Consider the following 21535-nt stretch of genomic DNA (forward strand, 5'->3'; position numbering starts at 1 on the left):
AAAAGCTGTGCAGGGAACAATTGCAATACCTCCTACTGTTTCCCAGGAATTTGTGTTTATGCAAAGCAAAAACACAGACACACACATGCGCTGTAACCTAATGAACATAGCAGAGCAGCAAGCCATTACACATACCTCATTCATTTCCCCTGCACTGTTTTTGCTCATTGCACACTTGCAGCTGCAGACACTGCCACATGGACAGACAAACACCCACATGTGCACACGCACATGCATATCATCACACATAGTCACAAAATCGCACATGCTCGCTCAGACTTACGCACCATCCCATTTTTTGTTTGTGACACTGTGTTAGCGGGAAGCCTGGCAGTGAGCTAACCCCATCATGTTTTTCACGTCTCCTCTGTTATGTTTGGCACCTGTTGTGTGCTCAACATGCACACACACACATCACTCTCACACACAGTCCCACACACTACTTCTTTGCCACATGCTATTAATAAATTAAAGGAATCCAAATTCTTTCCATTCTTGTCTTAAAGACCAATGCCAGAGTTTTTGGACATGAGTCCTATATTGTTTATGTCCATTCCTCAGGTCATGTTTCACCATGCTTTTCCATTATTGGAATTTTTGCTATAAGCTCCCACTGTTTCTATAAAACTTTGGGAAAACGCTTCAAAATTCTCACAAATAACGACGATGCCATGCTGAAAGGGAAGTGGCACTTTTTTTCGGCAAGTGAACTGCTCGTTTGGTAAAGGAAGACAAGGAAACAAACACAATTACAAAAACAAAGTGACCCCTTGGTGTTATTTTCCAAAGTGTTGTTTTCGTGGATCTTTGGGTCTTGCTAGGCTCATTTTCACACATACAGTGGACATAGTAGATAATAAAAAAAAAGTGTTATTGTGCCCTTTAATCCCCCTGTTTTTCTGCTGTTGTCCCCCTCACCCTTCCCCCACTTGACAAAACCCCGCACTGATGACACATGGGAGCTGAGCTGGCAGACACATCATCCCTTATTATCAGACTGCTGGAAAGCCCAGGACCTCCGGAGCCTCTCGACTCTCCCTGTAGTGGACACAGATGAGCAGGTCATACTGCTGGACTGTGGACTGGGACAGGTGGATGGGGACATTTAGGGGAAAAAAGGCCCTGTGGCGTCATCCCTGTCCCCTCTGCTGCACAGTTTCCTTCAAGAGTGTCTGCTGGCAAACCTCCGACAACTCTGGATCCTGCGCCATGTTTTGTTTGGCCGCTGTGATTATTTTCATAGAAAGAACATCTTTATTGATAAAACTTTGTCTGTTGTCCGGGCCTGTTTTGCTTGCTTTTCTGTTTGGTTTGCCAGTCTGTGGCAAGAACTCTTTCTCCCTCCTGACTTGTGAAAGATACATAATGATATCTTTGTTTTTGAAGAAAATAATGTTTGTTTTTAAAGAGGCAAATGTATGAGCTAAAAAAAAATTAAAAATGAAATCAAAAAGATAAAGTACCACAGAATACTCTCAGTTTCAGTTTTTAAATGATTTTTGATAAATGACATTTGAGGATCTTCGGCCCTTTTTATTTCATTTTTATCTTGTCAGGAAATGGACAGAAATGGGAAAGAAAGCTTTCACGTGTTCTGCTTCAGGCACCTGAAAAGACCTGCAAAATGATTCAAATAGATGAATCTGACATATCTGGCAGAAGTCAGTTTCATTATGTCTTTTTGTAGTCTACGTTTAGCCTTATTTTAGTATCATCTGTTTTAGTATTGCTTATGTATGCACCTTTTTAAAGGTTAGTAAGAAAATAGATTAAATGAATGTACCTTGAAATAACCCATCAGTACCCTGCTCTCCCTCTCTCTGGTTCTAAATACAGTCATACTACAGCTGAGCAGCTGTCAGAGCAGTTATAGGTGTTAAAAGAGTCCAGAGCTGATGCACAGGTACAGATTGTCACACACAGAAACTCACAGGTGGCTCTCAGTGCTGGGAGCTGAGCAGCTCTCATTGTTTATCAGACAAAGAGGCTGCAGGTGGCCCAACCTACGGGGCTAATAACTGACATTATTAATAAACACACAGCATGCTGCTGCAGGAGAGAGATGTCTGACACCATCAGCACAACCTTTTATTTTCAAATAAAAAAAAAAAGTTTCAGTATGGGTCCAATAAAGACAAATTGTTATTTGCGGGGATGGCCTGGCAGTAATTGCTACTGGGCAGCAGTTGATTCACTGAGCACACGAGGGACAAGCATCAGTTTGTCTGGAGGAACATCTCCCTGTTCGACCTGGCCTCAGACGGCGAACTAACTCTCGCTTTAATGATAATAATAAGGCTAACATGGTATAACCTCTCTCCCTCCGAGCCCACAATTACTAGCCTGGCACACTGCGTACGCACACAGTCTGTCTGGGGAGCAAGCCACTGGATAATTCCTGGTTACCTGTCGCAGCCACTTCTCACAAACACACTTAACATACATAAACCAGAAGAAAAATGGTTATGAACACTCATGCACAGACATGAGTTCAGGAGGATGTACATAGGAATTAACCCCACATGTATACGTAGCCAAACGTGAATTTGCAGCTAATTTTACTTCTCAGAAATGTCTAGTTAAGGTGGAACCACTGCTGTTACCTCATCTAAGGGTTCATTCAAAAGCACAGAGGGTATATATTGAGTGAGTAACAGGAAATTACTGATGATGTTCTGTGTTAATTGACAATACAAAAGGCAATTTTGGGGTGTTTTTGTAGCGTTGTGTTTCTAGCATTATAACTCCCTTGTAATATTTAATAGAGACCGCTTACTGTAAAGCCCTGGCTCTCCCACATCCAATGCTGAGTGAGCTTGTACTTGATTGTTGCTCTCAGGAGTCACTGAATAGCAGGTTTGTCTTTAGTTAAAAAACAACCCTATGTTGAAGTTTGATAATTATTCTGACAACCCTGATATTCAGTCACTAAATAAATGAATAAATACAAAAATAAAAGAATATACCTATGAAATACATCCTGAAATAAATGAATAAATTAATGAAATGAAACGGCACTAATTGTTTTGCCGCGCCATTATTGCACGCGTGTTCTGTCATTTGGTCCCTCGGCACGATCAGTGGTTTGACTGGATTTAAATATTTTAAAGATTGACGGCCCTAAAAATATATAAAAAATGTAAATATAAATATATAAATCAGTCAATATAGTTCAAGAACTAAATAAATGGGATAAACGGTTGTCTTTCAAATTCCCTCTGCACGCAATAGGATAGCGCTACAACCAGGCAGAGCAACGAAGAAGGTAGCGGAGCTAGTTTATAGATTAAACTTTTGCCGTATCCAGTCGGCAAAAGTCCGAATACATCTTCCTTTTTTAAGAATGACTTCAGTGCCGTTCTTTGTTCTTTTCTCAAAGAAAAGCTTAACTCCAAGTCTTCCAGAAGACCGCTGTTCCCAGCAGCAGCAGCCATAAGGCCACCCATCGACTCCATACACGATGTGATTGGCCTGACCAAAGTTTGGTTTTTCCAGCTCGCAAGCCAACAGAGAGTGCCTAGACCCCCCTAGCTGCAAAATAAATTTGCTGCCGCTAGGGTGCATCTAGATTTCTAGGCTAGGCATGGCTATCTGAAAGACTCAGGCTAAAAGCAACTAGCTAGTAGCCACGCATCGCTAGCATATCACTATCTGCCAGAGAAAATAAAACATGAGCTCAGCAGATTTGTCTGGTTCCCAGGAAAACTAGCTAGTGCGGTCCCTGCCGCTGAGGAGGAGAGTGGGTCACGCCAGCTCCGCAGACGGACCAGAGCCAGACCCGGGGACCCGGATCACAACGCGCTGGTTAGCTGCTAGCTAGCTGCTAGCTAGCTGCTAGCTAGCTGCTACTTGAAGAAAATGGCAGTAGCTAGACCCAGCAACACCGAAGGTCCGATCCCCATCGTCCGGTCCCGAATCACCCCGACCCTCCCCCGGATCAGCAAACTTAACGGCAGCAACAGAAGGTTTGCTGAGATCAGACCTTGGCGCTGTGCAGCCGTGAACTGGTATCCAATCTGTGAGATAGCCATACCACCATCATTTGAATATAAAAACAAATGGAGGGAAATAAATGTGACATTATGAAATAAAAGTCCCCTGAAATAAATAAATAATTTATTGAATGACATTGACTCATTTATAGATTTATATTTACAATTATTTATATATGTATTGCCTCATTTATTTATTTCAGGACGTATTTCATAGCCATATTTATTTATTTATTTGTTCATTTAATATTGAATAAAACTGCATTCCATACTATGCACACTAGAGCAGGTGTGAACCATTGTGTTCAGTGAGCTGACAGAGTGCCGTTAAACCTCAGCACTCCCCAATGCAATGTGGGCAGATCCAGGGAGGGCAAGCTGCACATAGACGGATGAGAACCCAAAACCCAAAAGAAAGAAAAAAATACACACGCTATTTTTTAGCTGCCATTTCATATTCTGTATTTCAATCAATAGTTGTGATTATATTGTGCAAGGCTTCAAATAAACTATACAAAGAGATGACGTCCTCTTAAGAATCAAGATTTCTTTTTACTTTTTCTTTATTTTTTTACTTTATATTTTAAATTTTTATTTTAATTTTGCAAAAACAGTGTGAAGATATTTTATACATAAATTTCGTTCTTGATATTTCAAGTCCTTCACAATAGGAAAAAACTAAAAACTAAATAAAAATAAAATAAAAAACACAAAACAACAAACAAACCCAACAAACATCATAAATGCACTCAGATAAAACATGAGATTTATTTTTAAGACCATTGCTTTACCTTCTTAATTCATATAATATTTATATTAATAGTGGAATGGGGGAGACACTCTTAGTCAGAGTAGCTTTGATTTAATGCAGCTGAACAATAAGCACAAATTAATAAAACGATAATAATTTACAAGATGTTTATATCTTTGCCATGGGAAAGACTTGTTAAAGTTGAGAATGCCACTAAAAGATCATAATCCTACACTATCAATTTCAGAATTGTCAAAGTTGGTAAATAGGATGGGTAGGTACAAAGCCATATGACAATGTTCATAATAATAATAATAATACATAATAATACATAATGATTTTATTCTAGTCTTTGTATCTATATGATTATCAGCTCTGCAACAGCAGATGAAAAACAACAAAAATAGTTTACATTTCAATGCTGCGGTTTTTAAACATTTAAACATTTTCCTCCCTCATTTTTTATCTGACCCTCATGAAACCCTTGTGTTGCACCATTAAGATGAGATGACTCTTTTCCTGAGAAAAAAGTAGCAAACCTGTCACTTGTTAAAAGAGATTCATTTATCATGGTAATGCTACACACACACACACACACTCACGTGCGAGCACACACACACACACACACACACACACACACACAGTTTCTTATCCTTGTGTGTGCTTAGAGGCTTTAAACTCAAGAAACACTGTCCAGGATGGTCAAAAGTGTGTCTGTTCCATTTGGATGTGAGCTGGCTACAGATCATGGTCTTTTCTTCAAAATACTCCCTCAAGGGTCAATTTAAGGCAAGCAAACAGAAATACACATAGACTCACATAATGAACTAAAACGTCTGTATGGCAAATGTGTTGAATGAATAATATTGAACACAGGTCAAAGTGTAAACAGTTTATTTGATCCATCTAACAGATCAGAATGATGAAGTCTGGCCAGTCATAATATCATTTATTTCTTCCATCATGTCTTGCATCATTGTGCATATGTTCTTCACTGTGGCACAGTTTACTAGTCTCCCATAGGCAGACCATTAATTGCTTGGCGCCTCTCAAGAAAAAAACAGGAAAAAAGCAAACAAAGAAACAGTTTTGTTAATAGCCTGCTGCTGTTGGCTGCTGATTTGGCCCAAGTAGTAATGCCAAATCTTTTGGAACACACACAAACATCATACTGCCACCCATCATTAGCAGGGCTCCGTGAACACAAGTGTGTGTGTGTGTGTGTGTGTGTGTGTGTGTGTGTGTAAATGTGCATGCATGTGTTAATGTATGCATGTGTGCTTTTAAGTATGTTTGCGTATACATGACTGTTTGTTTATGTTTGTGTACGTTTGAGTATATGTGTGGGTTTTCACAGAGAACCCTTTGTCATCACTTTTGTGCCAGACTGATGGCACTGCCATTATATGTCAGTGCACATGCAGACACGTGAACGAACGCACGCACACACACACACACACACACACACACACACACACACACACACACACACACACACACACACACACACACATACACACATCCACACAAACACATATACATAGTCTTTCAGTTGTGGCATTTCTTTTCCAATCCGCATTACTGAAGCATGAGAATGAAATTGACAGTCTCGGGCTCAAGGATGGCACAACAGACACAAACAACTGCTGCCAGCTTCCATGGCAAGTCTAAACGGACAATGGTTTGGGGCAGCCAAATGGCACGGTTGCAATGTCCTTCTCGAGCAATTTCCTTGCAAATATTTGCACTTGTCTCTCATCTGTTTGTCTGAATGTGTCTGCGCGGGCTACGGCAATATCTGTCATTATTGTTTACAAGATTCAAGTAAAATGTAATCATGCAAATTTTTATAGTTAGGTGTCTAAGGAAATGGTTAAATTCAGTACCAGATGATTTATGAGCCGTGGGATTTTGCACACCCTGCCAGTTTCTGAATCCTGCAGAAATCTTTACACAAAAAATAGAAGTTGAGAACAACAAGGAGAGAGAATGTCAAGAAGAGTGCGATAGAAGGAAAGAACTCGGTAACCCCTGGGCCCTGGCAAGCGCCAAAGAAATGGAGCTTATCTTGTTTATGTGGAGAAGACAACTAGAATGCTCATCTGGCCGGAGTGAGAGGAACCTCCACCATGGCTGTATGCTAACACTTTTTACTGGAGACGAGAGACTGGAGTATGTGTGTGTGTGTGTGTGTGTGTGTGTGTGTGTGTGTGTGTGTGTGTGTGTGTGTGTGTGTGTGTGTGTGTGTGTGTGTGTGTTCTTGTTTAACTATATTCATGAGGTCCAAAAACCGGGAATACAGAATACTTGTGGGGTCCCGACAGCTTTGTGGGGCCAAAATGCTGATACCCCACAACATCAAAGGGCTGTTTGAGGGTTAAGACTTGGTTTTAGGAATAGGGTTTGAATTAGGTTATGGTTAGGGTGAGGGTAAGGGTTAAGGTTAGGCATTTAGTTGTGATGGTTAAGGTTAGGGTAAGGGGCTAGGGAATGCATTGTGTCAATGACGGGTCCCCACAAAGATAGTGAAACGCACTGTGTGTGTGTGTGTGTGTGTGTGTGTGTGTGTGTGTGTGTGTGTGTGTGTGTGTGTGTGTGTGTGTGTGTGTGTGACAGCTGGACACAAACACACACACACTGGCACTCGCTCAACTGTTACACAAAAGTCCAATTCAACATTTTCACATGGTTGTTTTCTTTTAAAAGAATCAAGTTACAATATTTTAGTTTAAGATTTAGCAACTTCAAAACTACTAATCTTGTTGTGAATAGAATTTTTCCAACTGAAATAACTGTTGTCAGTCTATAGATTTTAGAAAGTTTAGAGTTTAGCTGATGGCCCTTTCAGCACTGCTTGTGTTGTTTATCTCTACCTGAACAGAAATAATTTTGCCAGCTACTGCAACAGAGAGTCATCCAACAGAGTTATTTGAAGTGACGGATAGGTATGGATCATGGCCTGCCTTGTAATTAAGAGAGATTGCTATTTTCCCCTCAGAATGGGCTCTCCTATCCTGATCTGTAATTATATGTTGTTCAAACATAGAGGGGAGTGTCCCTGGTTATTGTGCAGCCTGCTCTACCACCACAACAAGTGCCAGCATCACTGATTGTCTGCCGTTGGTTTTCAAGTTTCAATTCTTTTTGAGTTTTTCATTAACAACAACGTGTGATTTGTTTATGTGCCACAGTTTTGCACCCTTCACAGTATTGACTCTATTATGCCTAATGGATCATGGCAGGAAGGCTGTGTGTATGTATGTATGTGTGTGTGTGTGTGTGTGTGTGTGTGTGTGTGTGTGTGTGTGTGTGTGTGTGTGTGTGTGTGTGTGTGTGTGTGTGTGTGTGTGTGTGTGTGTGTGTGTGTGTGTGTGTGCGTGCGTGCATGCGTGCGTGTGTGTGTTTAGTCCCAGGTAGTGCCACAGTAACCTCCACATAGTGACACTGACGTGCAACAATGATGAATTCCCTGATAGAGTGAAGTAAGGACACACCTGGATAATGTTAAAGTGAAAACTCAGAAACCTTAAACGTTACAAGATGCTGACCTCCTTGTTTAATTAAGTGCAGCGTTCTGCTTTTAAACATTTACTGCCATCCACTTCACTCTTCCTGCAACACCTTGAATTAAATTTAGCCTTTAACAAATGCATGAATATTTTTTTTTTTGAATATATTTTAGAAAAGCAAAGTGATAGAGGTAATCTCTGTTGGAAAGTGTATTTAGTGTTGGCTGATGTTTGAATTTTTCTTTCAGATAGAAATGTGTATAGTTTTCAATCTTAACAGTGAGTGACCACAGAGTGTAACTTTTGACCCCTGTGAATAAGTATAGCCTAGGCGGTCTCTGCACCACACACGGAGTATATTTCAGTGTAAAGCTGTGACCCCCTTGTTTTCCACTGAGAGGAAATTGTCATGCAATGACCCAGTGACCACACTGGAAACCACTTCCCCCTTTGTTATGATTTTGTATGGCTTAACCACCTCATTTCCCATGTTCTGGCCCTCCACAATACAATCTAACACATTTTGCTCTGCTGTTTCTGCCATTTCTGACCTTCCAATGGTGTGTTGACAAAGACACCAAAAGCCTCAAAGTTGCAAAACTTTACAAATGTAGCATCCAAAGATCTCCATGTTTAGTGTGTGAGTTGGCGGTATGGGTCCTTCTCATGCTTTTTAGGAGATGATCAGACATAAACAAAAGACAAACACTGACATTGTGCAGTTGTTTTTGTGTGCCCAAATAGTTTGTTTTTGCCTCATGCTCATGTCCTTGAAGTCAGATCTTGTATTTTACACATTATAAACTGTGATACAAATAAAATTCAATAATTATGATTATCTCAACTTACACCATGTTAACAACATAACTGAACATAGATTTGATCAAGAAGCAAATCCAATACCCCCGACCCTCTTCTCTTCTCCTCACATAGTTTTACTTTGTACAAAATCCACTAAAACTTCCACTTCATTGTTAATATGTCAGATCCTGAGGTTACATAATCAGGAAAGGCTCCTCGCAGCTCCTGGTTGATTAGGAATCAACAATTAGATAGTTTTGTGGGGCGCTGAAGAAACACAATCCCCTCTTTATACTCTGGCTTTGCTGTAACCACCTCAGAGCCAACGAAAGGATGTAGATTGAATTATATTGTATAATATGAAATTAAGTTCTTTGGATAAAATTAGCCAAATGGTTAAATGTCAGTGTAATTAATGAGAGAGAGAGAGAGAGAGAGAGAGAGAGAGAGAGAGAGAGAGAGAGAGAGAGAGAGAGAGAGAGAGAGAGAGAGAGAGAGCTAGACGCACACCACAAACAGGGGTTTTGACTATTCCAGGGGGCCAGTACAGTTTGTCCTGGCCATAGAGGTTATGTGGTATGACCCCCTGTCCCTCTGATTCTCCCACTCTGTCTCTTTCTCCCAATCTCATTCCCCTCTCTCCATCCCTCTTTTCAGTCCACAGCAATTAGAGAGGCAAAGTGGGAAAAGAGGAATGTGTGAGCACGCTTTGTAAGGATTGGGAGAAAGAGAGAGGGAGTACAAGAGAGAAAGTGAGAGATAAAGAGAGAGGGAGAGATGAGAGAGACAACGAGGAGGGGAGGAGAAGAAAGGAGAGGAGAAGGCCTGTCTTAATTGGCCTGTGTGGCCACGCTGGGCTGTGATGGACTGGGCTTGCCAAACCCTGTGCCTCAATAGTTGGCCTGGCCTTACATGCATCCCGTGCATCCGGCCAACCACAACTAACTCTAGTGTGCTCTTTGGCAGTTTCCAATGTCAGGCCTGGGAGAGTTGTGCCACCCACATCTACACTCCGCTCCACAGTTCAGGAGGCCTCTCTTATGGGGATGGATGCGTGGGTTTATGGTTTATTTGGCTCCACCAGTTTAGGTTGAGGTGGCATTTCTTTGCTCTTTCTATTGTTTACTTATTTAGGATAATGTTATAGTGATTTTATGCCTAGGTTCCGGATTTAGATGCAGATGTAAATTTAAATTTGACAACATGTATAAAATGGACTTACCCAAATAATACATACCGTAGACAGAAAAAAAAATACTTTTTATTAATACACTGTAATCCAGACAATAAATGAGAATGTAATTTCCTTCTGTCATGTAGTTAGACTTCTTTTTTAGACTATGACACACCACTGCGGCATAAGCTTTAATCTTAACAAGATTCAACCTTCAAACAATCGGGAAAACAAGAATATGTCTTGGCGCACTGTGGCCTGGTTTGGCTTGTTTTGTTGACTTATGTTGTGCCAGACGCTGCCCCGTCAGGCACAGAGCTGACGTGACGAGCCCTGAGGACTAGAGAGTCCCTGATCTCATTACCAAGCTCTAGAGAGTCATACTATGCATAAACACCTGCAGGGAACAGGCTCAGTCCCAGAGCAGCTGCTGGTGAACACACACTCACCTGTAAGTAGGTTAAAAAAGTCAGTGAGAGTAAGGTGTTTTATTGGGAATGACAATTTAAAAACACTGCACTAATAAGGCATTTATCAATAACGGGAATGGAGTAATGGTAACAAGCAGTGGTGGAATGTAACAAAGTACATTTCCTCAAGTACTGTACTCAAGTACAAATTTGAGGTACTTGTACTTTACTTGAGTCTTTTCTTTTCATGCCACTTTCTACTTCTACTCCACTACATTTCAGAGTGAGATATTGTTCTTTTTACTCCACTACTTTAATCTGACATCTTTAGTTACTAGTTACTTTACAAATTAAGATTTTTGCACACAAATAACCTGTAGTTTATAAAATACAAATGTTTCATTATAAATTAAACTACTCATTAATATAACCGCCTAAAGTACATCTGAAATGATTAGCTGATTAAACACAGAACTGTTTTGATCGTTTACAGTTTTTAAAATGAGGATTTTCTGCACTGAGTACTTTTACTTTTAATTCTTTAAGTACATTTTCATGATGATACTTACATACTTTTACTTAAGTAACATTTTGAATGCAGGACTTGTAACAGAGTATTTTTACAGTGTGGTATTAGTACTTTTACTTCAATAAAGGATCTGAATACTCCCACCACTGGTAACAAGAGATGAAAATATGTGAACATTTGCAAGTGTTTGCATGCAAGTTCAATATGTGCGTGATTGTTTATATCTATTATATTTTTGAAAGCATGTACTTCCAGTTGAGTGTTTTTCCCTCATTTTGCAGGGTGACAAACTTCTTAGTAGGGCAATAAGGTTTCATGAGACAGGAAAGGGTGATTTAATTGGGTGATTTATGACTATAAAACACAGAACACAAGCCCCTTTACTATGATAGCCAACTATCTTCTTCGCGTTCCCAGAAGCAACACATGTGTATCTCATCACTGTAAGGCAGAACGTTGCACTCACGCCAAAGAAAAAGAGATTTCTGACTCTCCCGGTTGTAAAGTTCAAACTCTTTGATGCCAACCTAAAACAGAACAGAGAACTACAGTAGCAACTCTGCTGCACCAAGATAACCCCAGTGCCTGAAACTGTTCTATTCTGGGAACAAAGATACTGTACCGTAAATCTGCCCGGTAACAGACATCCCATGGGTGGGTATGTGCATGCATGTCAACAATGAAAGGTTGTGCCATTTTCAGAACATGCATGTGTTAATTTGAGACATGTTGGTTACTAAACTTAGCCACTGAAGTGGAGCTCGCTCCAGTAGTTAGCAAGCCGCTGGAGGATGGAGGGATGGATGTACGGATGGGTGTGTCAGAGGCAGTGAGAACAGGTCGGGTTTAGTGTGGCATGCAGCAGAGGAAATACTGGGGAGTTGTGGCCAGCCTGCTTGCCACTCTGTGAGTGCCGATTTCCACTTTGGTCCTTTTACAGAGCAGGAGACAGACAGACAGAGACTACATCCACACTAAGATATTTTTGTTTAAAAACGGATATCTTTTGTTACTATTACGTCTGGCGTCCACACTACTTCTGCGTTTCCGAGCCCCTTAAACTAAGACATTTTGAAACACTGCTGACCACGTGTAACTTTGAAAACTACGGGGTTGCGTTGTAGTCTGGATGGGGAGAAACGGAGACCTTTGGAAACAACAACGCACGTCAGTCTTATTGGTTAGGTAGGCTTACATACCTTTCAGTAACAGTTCCATCTTGGTGTCGGTCCAAGCACATTAATCCCTGGTCTTACTTTTCACCATTGTTGTTCTTTCTAAAAAGTATTTTCTGTATTTTCAACTTATACATCCATGATTTTCAACTGCAGAGTAACATTAGACAATCTGCTTCCTGTTTAAAGCGGCTAGTTGATGCCCAATGTATGTGAATGGTCATGTGATTTGCCTTGTCAGGCGTGTTAATATGGACGGAGATCATTTTTGATACGGAGCCTAAACGCTTGTGTGGACGGAGATTGTTTTTGTTTCAAAACGCTGTTTCAAAATGAAAAAGTAGTGGTGTGGATTTGGCCAGAGACAATCGTGGACTGAGGCAGACGGGGAGAGAAAAGAGAGGGGGAAGGGGGAAGGGGGAGGGTGGGTGAGAGGAAGAGCAAGGGTGCTAAGAGCAGCTGGTGATCCTCTGCAAGGCTGTAAGATGTAATAAATCATTTACAGGGTCCATAAGGTTTATCATAAAAAATGGCTCTCAAGCTCAACACAACGAAAAGCGTAAACACACGCCCGAGACAGGCAAGTACACTGAACAAAGCAGTAAATCTTTTAGACATTGTATGTTTGATAAAATGTTTTTTTTTATTGATATTAAAAATGAAAGTACATGAATTGTGCATTTCGGACGTTCTAGCGTGCAGAGGTTAAATCAATAAAATACACACAGGCTGAGTGAGCTACTGACACAGAAAAAGTTGCCATTGCTCGGCAAGGTATCTCTTCATATTCAGCGAAAAGAAGTGGTTGTCTTTCACGCCATTCATAAGAACACTAGAGTAGCCTGTTTGAACATTACAATAGTGAATGAATGCAGTCCTAGCAGGAAAATATTGAATAAAATAGAAAATATAATAATAATTTTATCAATAATAATAATATAATAATAATTGCACTGCCTGCTTTGTTGCACAACTGAAGTAGAATATAATTAAAGACAGGACGCAGCCTTGATAATTGAGATCTCTCTGACAGAAGATATAAAGTATTGGCTTGACTCTTCACTACAGTCGGGCGAGTATCCATTAAGTCTCCATTTCATGGGTGATGCATGACACAATGGAGGAGGAAATAATAATGTGGCACAGAATGACCTTGTTTCTGACATGGGCTTCAGTGGTTTGTCACAGAGAGCTGTATCATTGTGGCCAGGTATGGGCAACAACCTCAGCTGCCTTTCCACAACAGGATTATCACTGACACTCTTCTCCCTTGGAGAGCATAGATTTCTTTTTTTTCCTGAGTGCTTCAGAAATGGTTTTAGCGTGATAGCCCTTCATCAAATGCATAATGGATAGATGATTGGAAGATTGTTGAGGGGTGAATGGCAGGCTAACAACACCCGCTCCCCCCCCCCCCCCCCTTGCCATGCAAATACAGATACATACTGCTGATGCATACGATCAGGGGCATTGTCTTTTACAAACAGAGAAGGGCAGACAGACAGACAGATAGACAGTGAGGTGTTGAGCGATGATAAGCTCTCCTTAATAGACAATTACCTTTGAAGGTTACTAGCATCATAGCAACACCATTACCTCCAATTAAGGCATCGACACAATGACTTGTGTAAGTCACATTTAAGCTAAACCCTAAAATCTACAACTGACCGGACAGTTATGGCCTCATGACCCAAACCAATGCGCGACAACATCAGTGGCACTGGCACATAGGCATGCTCCTTAGAAGATCATAGGACACCATGCACAATTCCAAAGACATGGTTTAATGAAGGATGATCATTCTCCTGCCATCAATACTAAAGTGGCTTCAAAACATAGTGGGTTTGAGTACAATCACTGTTGAACAGTTATTTTTCCAAGAATAAAGTCACTCATTGATGCTTTTCTTTTCACAGATAACCCCTGACAGGCTTCTGGAAATCCATGCAGACCAACGTATTCAGAGTATGTGCCTATTTCTGTGACATAACATGCCTAAGCAATCCAGGCTATGCTGCTGTTAAAATATTAATTTAAAGTAACTATGGCAAACGAAAAAGGAGAAAAAAAAGACATTATTTTTGGTACAAAGCATCTACAAAAAGCCTTACAACTCCAATTGGAAAACAGAGATCATACAAAATAAATCCGTCAGTTGAGCATCAGTGCTACGTATATTATTTGGACCAATTTTTCAAATATATTTTATAACAAAATAAATAATGCCTTTATACAGTGCCCTTATTTGTATTTCAACAAACAAACAAAAAAGCTTGGCGGCTCATTACGCAAGATACAGCTCAGACTAAAGGAAAATAACACAACGTCCCTGGAAACTAATTATATATCTATATATATATATAGAGATGTATATATATATATATATTCAAGTATTTGTTTTCAGGCAAAAGCATGTGAATACTACTGATATACAATAACAATAAAATGTTAGTTGACATTATTGCTGTTTTTTTCCCTTTGAATTGAAATTTTGTGCCATTAGAACTGTAAAATAACATCACAACAATAACCATGGAAACAAAAATAAAAGCCTAACTTGGAAAAACAGGAATGTCACGGTACCAGAAACTGACGGGGTTTTCCTTTTTTTCATTGAAACATTGATATGAAAAGAAAACAAAAATAAAATATAATCATCATTATCCCACTTGCTCTTTGTCCATGCCATGTTACTTCCTGTCAGAGCAGTCTGCAAAGCCATAGCAAACAGGAAGTGCTGTCCCAGAACTGTAGTACTGTCTCAATCCAGGCGGTCCACGGTGTCCCATATTTGTCCTCACACTGCTCCCTGTGTCTGGCAGGGACAGGAAGAACAGGGACTGGGTCTCAGGTCCCCCTTGCCGCTAATGCTGGCAAGCTATTGATGAGCTAGCACTCGCTGTGAGCCTAGATGCCGACACAGCCCATATTTTTCTCAGTGACACTTCCCCCTTTACATTGCCACTGCCAGGAGCTCCCCCATATCCTTTATCTTCCTTTTTTCAAAAGTCACACTTTCCTTAAAACGGAAAGTTTTAATATTCATTCAAAGAAAAAAAACGTGCTTTTCAACCTCTTCTTTGAGTCCATTCCCAAAGCTAGCACCATGACATTTTTTTAAGCTACACGTTCATTGTTCATAAAAAAATAGTGCCATTTTTTTCTTTACTTTGACGTAATCCGTGGCAATGTGCAATTTTGCAGACTCTTTTCTGCTTTTTGTTTGTGATCAAAAGGTGCTGGAACAGGAATCTAATTTTACAAAATAATTCCTTACAGTGTGGAAGTCCCTTTAAAGGTAAAGGTGCAAACTAATAAGAAAAAGAACTAACAGAGATTTTCTTTTTGCCTCAGGAAAAATGATGTGGAATGGATTATTTCATGCAAGCTGCTCTTCACTTTCAGTTGTCTTCCAAAAGGACAAAAAAACATTCCGCTGGGTGTCCTCTTGACACTGGCAAACCACAGATCTCTTTCATCTTCTTTTCTCTCTTCCCTTTTCTCTTTTGCTTAAGGATCCACCTGAATTGCATTCAGCCGAATTGTTAACTTTTTGTTCATCGTTTGTGTTTGTGCCTTTGTGTCAGTGACTGAAAAAGAGAGGGAGCTAAAGAGTTCAGACAGGAAGAATGTGAAGGCATGTTTGTGTGCCGGAGGAGGATGGGTGGGTGGGTTTGAGGGGGGCATAAGAAAAGGGCCAGGGGGTCAAGAAGTAGTGGATTAGAGCGGGGGGGCGGGGGGGTGGGGGGGTTTGGTGGGCTCGGACAGGGCAGGGGAGGTCAAAGAGGACTGCCACAGAAATGACGTCAGAGACAAAGCTATAATCCCCTAGTCTTTTTTTCTCCCTCCAAACTCTTGTCTGTGCAAAGGGCTGGCAGCGGGCTCATTTGTGGTTGACATAGTTGTCCGTGGCGAGCAAGACAGGAGGCAGTTTGCTAGGCAGGCTGATCAGGGGCCTGTGGAAGACTGCTTGCTCCTGGGCTTTGATTTTCTCCGCCTGCCTCCGAAACTTTTTGGCCCTCAGGATGGCGGGGACACCCCTTCGGAGCCGCTGGGCCGCTTTCCTCTGCCACACCTCGTATTTGGAATACTTCACGGTCACATGCTGCTTCCTTGGGACTTCCTATCGTGGCGTGCAGGCCAAAATAGAGGAAAAATGGAAAAGAGGGAGTCAGTTCATTAGTTGTGATAAGATACTGTGCAAGTGCTTATTAAAATGGAGGAAAGGCTTGTTTATTTTGCAAAAACATTCAGTCATTGTTGGGCCAGTCAAATGGAAATCAATTGTCATTCTTATAGCGTTGAGCGTCATAACAGACTCGCCTTGCCTCCAACTTGCCCTTGTTTTGGTTTCCTTGACTGAAAGAAGCTGTCAACAAGCGCTTAGTTCAGCCTCTTTAACATACTGTCAAAGGGAAGGGCGGTCACTCGCCTAATATACATATGAGGAGCACGTCGTCGTTCACCCAACGACCCGCTGAACTGACTAACCTCCACAGACCGAGAAAACGCCACATAAACACATTGTCATTTCAAATCTTCCATTCTTACACAACTTTTAAACAGTGTTAGGTGTTTAGCTGAGCACCACAGATTGAGACAAAGTGGAAGTGTTAGCAGCAAAGCTGGAATTTATGCGTGAGTAGCCAGTGCTCCTTCTGAATGGCTTGTTTTGGTCCTGACACTTGAAGTGTGTTTACCCCCTTCATTCACTCCAGGCCTGCTCAATAGCCTAAGAACAGCTGGCCCTCAGAGCAGGCTGTACCCATCAACTCTCCCTGCCCACACAAACTAGGGACATGTCCCAACTAATTCCCTTACAATTCTCTTCCCTTCTTTTTTGGCATTTCAGAAAATTACTCTAAATTACTTTCCTCTGGACATTCATTTATTATTATTTTTCTTTACATCATCCCATGCCACTGCACTGATACTGATTTTCTAACAAGTTAAAGCAGAAACATTATAAACATCTTCCCAGCTTTGTCTAAAGGAGGGTTGAAGGGATTTGAAGAGACCTGGAAAGCAGCCACAGCTCAGTCTTGTGATCGCAGTGAAAAGACCAGAAACGCTTTGATGATTTCCTTGAATGTTTGTGACATATTTCAGAGAAGCTCTGCTGGCCAGGTCAGGTGTTTTTGACCACACAGATCAAAATGCATGCCAGTTTCAGGGAGCTTGCTGTTCCGTGACTAATAATCACACACTCAGAACACACTGTTTTGTTACGGACCAGCAGTCTCTAACATCTCACAGACTTTCACTCTTTCTCTCACACAAGCCTGTGAGTATGACTCTGCCTTTTTTTAATATAATGAGCTGTGACCGTCTTGATGTTTTCCCCGATGGTCAGCAATTTGCATGGAAGCTAACTGCTTACCAATGACCATTTTAACCAGATAAACCTGTCTTTGCGTGAGTCTTAGTCTGTACTCCGTGTCAGGGACATAGGGGTGAGGCTCAGAGGTGAGTGGAGGCGCAGGAGATGAGAGGACAGATAAGAACGAGGATTAAAATAGTTTCCCATACTGGCGTGTTATTGTTGTTGTTGAGATGTACCTGTTTTAATGCGGGCATCACGGGTATGACCTGCAGAGAGGTGGCCGACACGTCCCTTTCGGACTTGGCGGGTTTGGCACAGTACTGCTCCAGCAGGTTGAGGTCACAGCTACGGAAACAACACTCCTCTACGATCCCACGGTTCTGGTTGCGCCGGTTGTTACCCCTGCTGGTTGGCCTACCTGAGGAGAAACACAAGAAGGGATGAAGAAAGGCCACGAGGAGGACGAGGTTGAGGCCTGAGAACACAACACTGGCATAAGTAATGAATCTAGGTTGTTTTCGCAGGATTACTTCGAAAATCATAGCAGTCCACGGAGCAAAGAGGATAAAAGGAAATCTATGACCAACTGCAACAAATCTTTTTGTTTGTAGAGGATAATCTGATTAGGGCTATCGTCCTTTAATGAGTAAATACACAAGTAAACACCCTGTGCTGTAGACACCAAAAGAGAGTGATGGAGACAGACAGCTAAGCTCTCAGACAGACCTTTGGGTGAGCAAATACATAAAATGGAAACTCTCCTGTGACCTTGTCCTTTGTCAAGTCAGTATAGATAAAGAGGATGAGGAGGGAGAGAAGAGAGGAGGGGCAGAGCGGTAGAGAAAACAGGAGAAAATGGATCAGTGCAGAGGGGGGGAGGTGTGAGGGTCAAAACAGAGGGAAAGAATGCAAAACAAAAGAGGAAGAGAGTGGAGACATGGGAAAGAAAGGTGTCGAAGAACAAGGTGAGGTGGTGGAGGGCTAGCATGTTGAAAATCCTGTGCCCAAATCTCACGAGAGGAAAGGCTAGATTTGATTGCAGGAGGAGGAACATGAGAGAGAAAGAGAGGGTGATCCAGGGGGAGGAGAAGGAGAAGTGAAGGCAGAGGGAGCACATCTATGTTGGCCTAAATTGGATAATGATCTTTATGATTGGAGAGAAGCTTCTGTGGCAGGCAGCACACAAAGAAACTGCCTGCCTGTCAAAGGTGAAAAGCAGAGGGTGGGCCAATATTTCAATGAAAAAGAAAAAGTATTTTCTCTGCTGCAGTTATACCAGAGGAAGGTGAACTCCTGTATGTCACAAACACTGCAAACAGAAGCTTATCCATTTGAGGATTAACAACCACCACGATGCATTCACATAATGCTTTACAGCTATCCCCATCGTCACTACAATGGAAGCAATAATCTGAATTGATGTTAATGAGCCGTTCTTTTAACCTGACATCAAAACCAGCCCCCCCGAATCATCAGTGTGGCCTGGGAACACTGGTGCTGAGGTGACTGGTATGCCTCTTGGGGTGCTATTACTTAACTGGTAAACAAGCGGCCCATTGTGTCGCGCTGTGTCGTGTGTGCCTTCACAGCCCGCCGGCCTTTCATATGCAATGAGAGGTATATGGGCTTTAGGCAGAATGCGCACCCTCAGCAGAGCAGAGCAGCAGCCTGGACGAGGTCTTAAGACACACAGCTGGCTATAATCTCCCTCTCTCTTTTCGCTCTTTCTGTCTCTTGGTCAGAGTGTGTATGTGTGTGTGCGCGCGCGTGTGTGTTGAGTGCGTGAGGAAGAAAAATACCAAACACGCATACCACACAGCCACAGACAGAGCGATAGCCTCAGCTATCCAAACAGATGTGTGCGAATGAACAACCGAGAGACTCAACAGAGGGACATAAAAAAAAAAAAAGAAGCGAAACAGCGTTTGTGCAGCCCATTGTGCAAACATGTGCTGGGATTGAAACCTACTGAAATAGAAGCCTCTGTCTTCACAGACAAACTGCAGCGCATCCACCAGCTCTCCCCCACACAGCGTCTCTGCCGAGGCTATTTCCACAGCGTAGAGCGCGAGGGACAGTGCAAATAGCAGCGCGCGACTGGACGAAGACATCTTCTTGACCTGCAGACAAAAAAAACACACACACACACACACACACACACACATTTCAGAATAAAGCACCGGATCAACAAATGCGACCACACATTTCAAAAGTGATGACAGAACAAATCTCCGATGACAGCCAGATGTTGCCTTTCACAGTGATATAAGAGGATCCACTCTGTTCGCGTTCACATTTGCATGCCTACAAGATGGAACTTCCAGTGTTAAATGCTTCCAATGTTAAATGCTTTTTCTAGGTAGGCTTTTGAACTATGCCTATTGCGTGAGGAAAATGATGCCCCCCCCCCCCCCCCCCCCCAACTGTTATCAGCCGCTGTCACGGTGTTGCACCTGAGAGAAGTGCTTATTCTGAGGGAAAAAGTAGACGGTATCTGTGGCGTTCTCACTCTTACACAACTCCCCAGAAGTTGCAAGACCGGCTGCTCGATAGTTAACGATCTGAAAAGCCAGACTCAGCATATATTTTCCCCTTGCTCACCCTGTGGTGAGCTCACTGACCCTCAGACCTACCGCCCCCTATCTGCCGACAAAAAGACCAGCTGTTTGCTCCGAGTCCAGTGAACGGCGCACCATCCAGACGAGAGAAGAATAAAATACATCTCAACTATTTTTCTTCGCCTATCCTATCAGGTTACCTGTTGCACAAATGCTTCAAAGCTTCAGGCGCACTCCATGTCATTTGTGTATCTTCTGTTGCATGCAAATTAAGAGATGTCCGGTTGCTCATATTGCACACAAAAAAAAATGATGGGATCAATTCAACGGCTCAGCCCGAGGCAGGTTTCTCACTTATAAAACCAAGAAAACATGGATATAACCCCGGCAGAGGTCTTGATCAATACCCGCGCAGCACAGCCGGAGAGTATAAAACTATTTGTTCCCTCTGGTTACCTTCATTCTGCTGCTCTCCGTTCTTCGGCAGGTGTGGCAATGTGAGTGGTGTCCGTGTCTTTGCTGGATCTCCATGTCAGTTGGCAGTAGTCAAAACGTTGGGGGTTATTTGGTTGTAGAGATTGCAGGTGAGTTAATTTCCCAGTTGGTGCGGATATATGAGATGATGTGTGAAGGCTGTCCCAAAGACCAGGCGACAGGCAAAAGTTCTCAGGGAGAAGTATTATATACCCAAACACGCCCCTTACACCCACACCCCACCCCCTCGCTCCTCCTCTTTACGGCTGGCAAAGAAAATAAGAAGAAAGAAAAAGAAGAATTGGTCCAGAGACGGTTTATGGAAAAGTGCTTAAAGGGAGAAAAAGAGAAAGAGAGGCAGAGTCACAAAATATGGAACAATTCCATAGGCATTTTCCACGTTTACGCACTGTAACCTACAATCACAATGTTTACACACAGGACAGACTGAACAAGAATAGACGTAATTCCTCCAAGACTCCAAGCGAAATGTCAATGTCTACTCCCTGCTGTAATTAAGATTAGCATTCAGAGTGGAAGCAGTGTGGCCAAGGTCTGCGGCTTTCCTCTGACTCAGGTGTATGTGTAGTCACCGGGGTCAAATGTGTCTAAGTGAAGGATGATTAGTAAGGTTATCCTATACCTGAAGGCAGGAGGATGATGCAGCAGCAGAAGCAGCAGCAGGACTGACTGACTGACTGACTGATGCCCAAGTATCAAAGCCTGTGGTCGCTGTAAATGCTGCATCACATGATGAAATGATGAAGAATGTTATGACTTTGTTTGGTTGCTCACAAACTAAAAAATAATATTAATTAAATTAAATTATTAATATAATA

The 21535-nt window shown here is 41.9% G+C and overlaps 1 protein-coding gene across 1 annotated transcript; it reads right to left on the reverse strand.

Moving 5' to 3' along the window:
- Window positions 1–12958: 12958 nt before the first annotated feature.
- igf2b (insulin-like growth factor 2b) lies at window positions 12959–20888 on the reverse strand. Its single transcript, XM_078257548.1, has 4 exons — window positions 20679–20888; window positions 19630–19784; window positions 17901–18078; window positions 12959–16464 (listed from the first exon to the last, which is right to left on the reverse strand). Exons 1-4 carry the CDS (start codon window positions 20751–20753, stop codon window positions 16225–16227), a joined length of 648 nt encoding a protein of 215 aa, XP_078113674.1. The 5' UTR covers window positions 20754–20888; the 3' UTR covers window positions 12959–16224.
- Window positions 20889–21535: the final 647 nt, after the last annotated feature.

Source organism: Sander vitreus, chromosome 8, assembly GCF_031162955.1.
Source record: "Sander vitreus isolate 19-12246 chromosome 8, sanVit1, whole genome shotgun sequence".
NCBI lineage: Eukaryota > Metazoa > Chordata > Actinopteri > Perciformes > Percidae > Sander > Sander vitreus.

Bases quoted from the DNA above. Each gene is read 5' to 3' on its own strand.
- igf2b (XM_078257548.1), bottom strand. From the start codon at position 20,753: ATGGAGATCCAGCAAAGACACGGACACCACTCACATTGCCACACCTGC. The intron at 19,785-20,678 runs GTAACCAGAGGG...TTTTGTCTGCAG, and splicing joins CGGAGAGCAGCAGAATGAAG to GTCAAGAAGATGTCTTCGTC. The intron at 16,465-17,900 runs GTACATCTCAAC...ACGCCACGATAG, and splicing joins TGATGCCCGCATTAAAACAG to GAAGTCCCAAGGAAGCAGCA.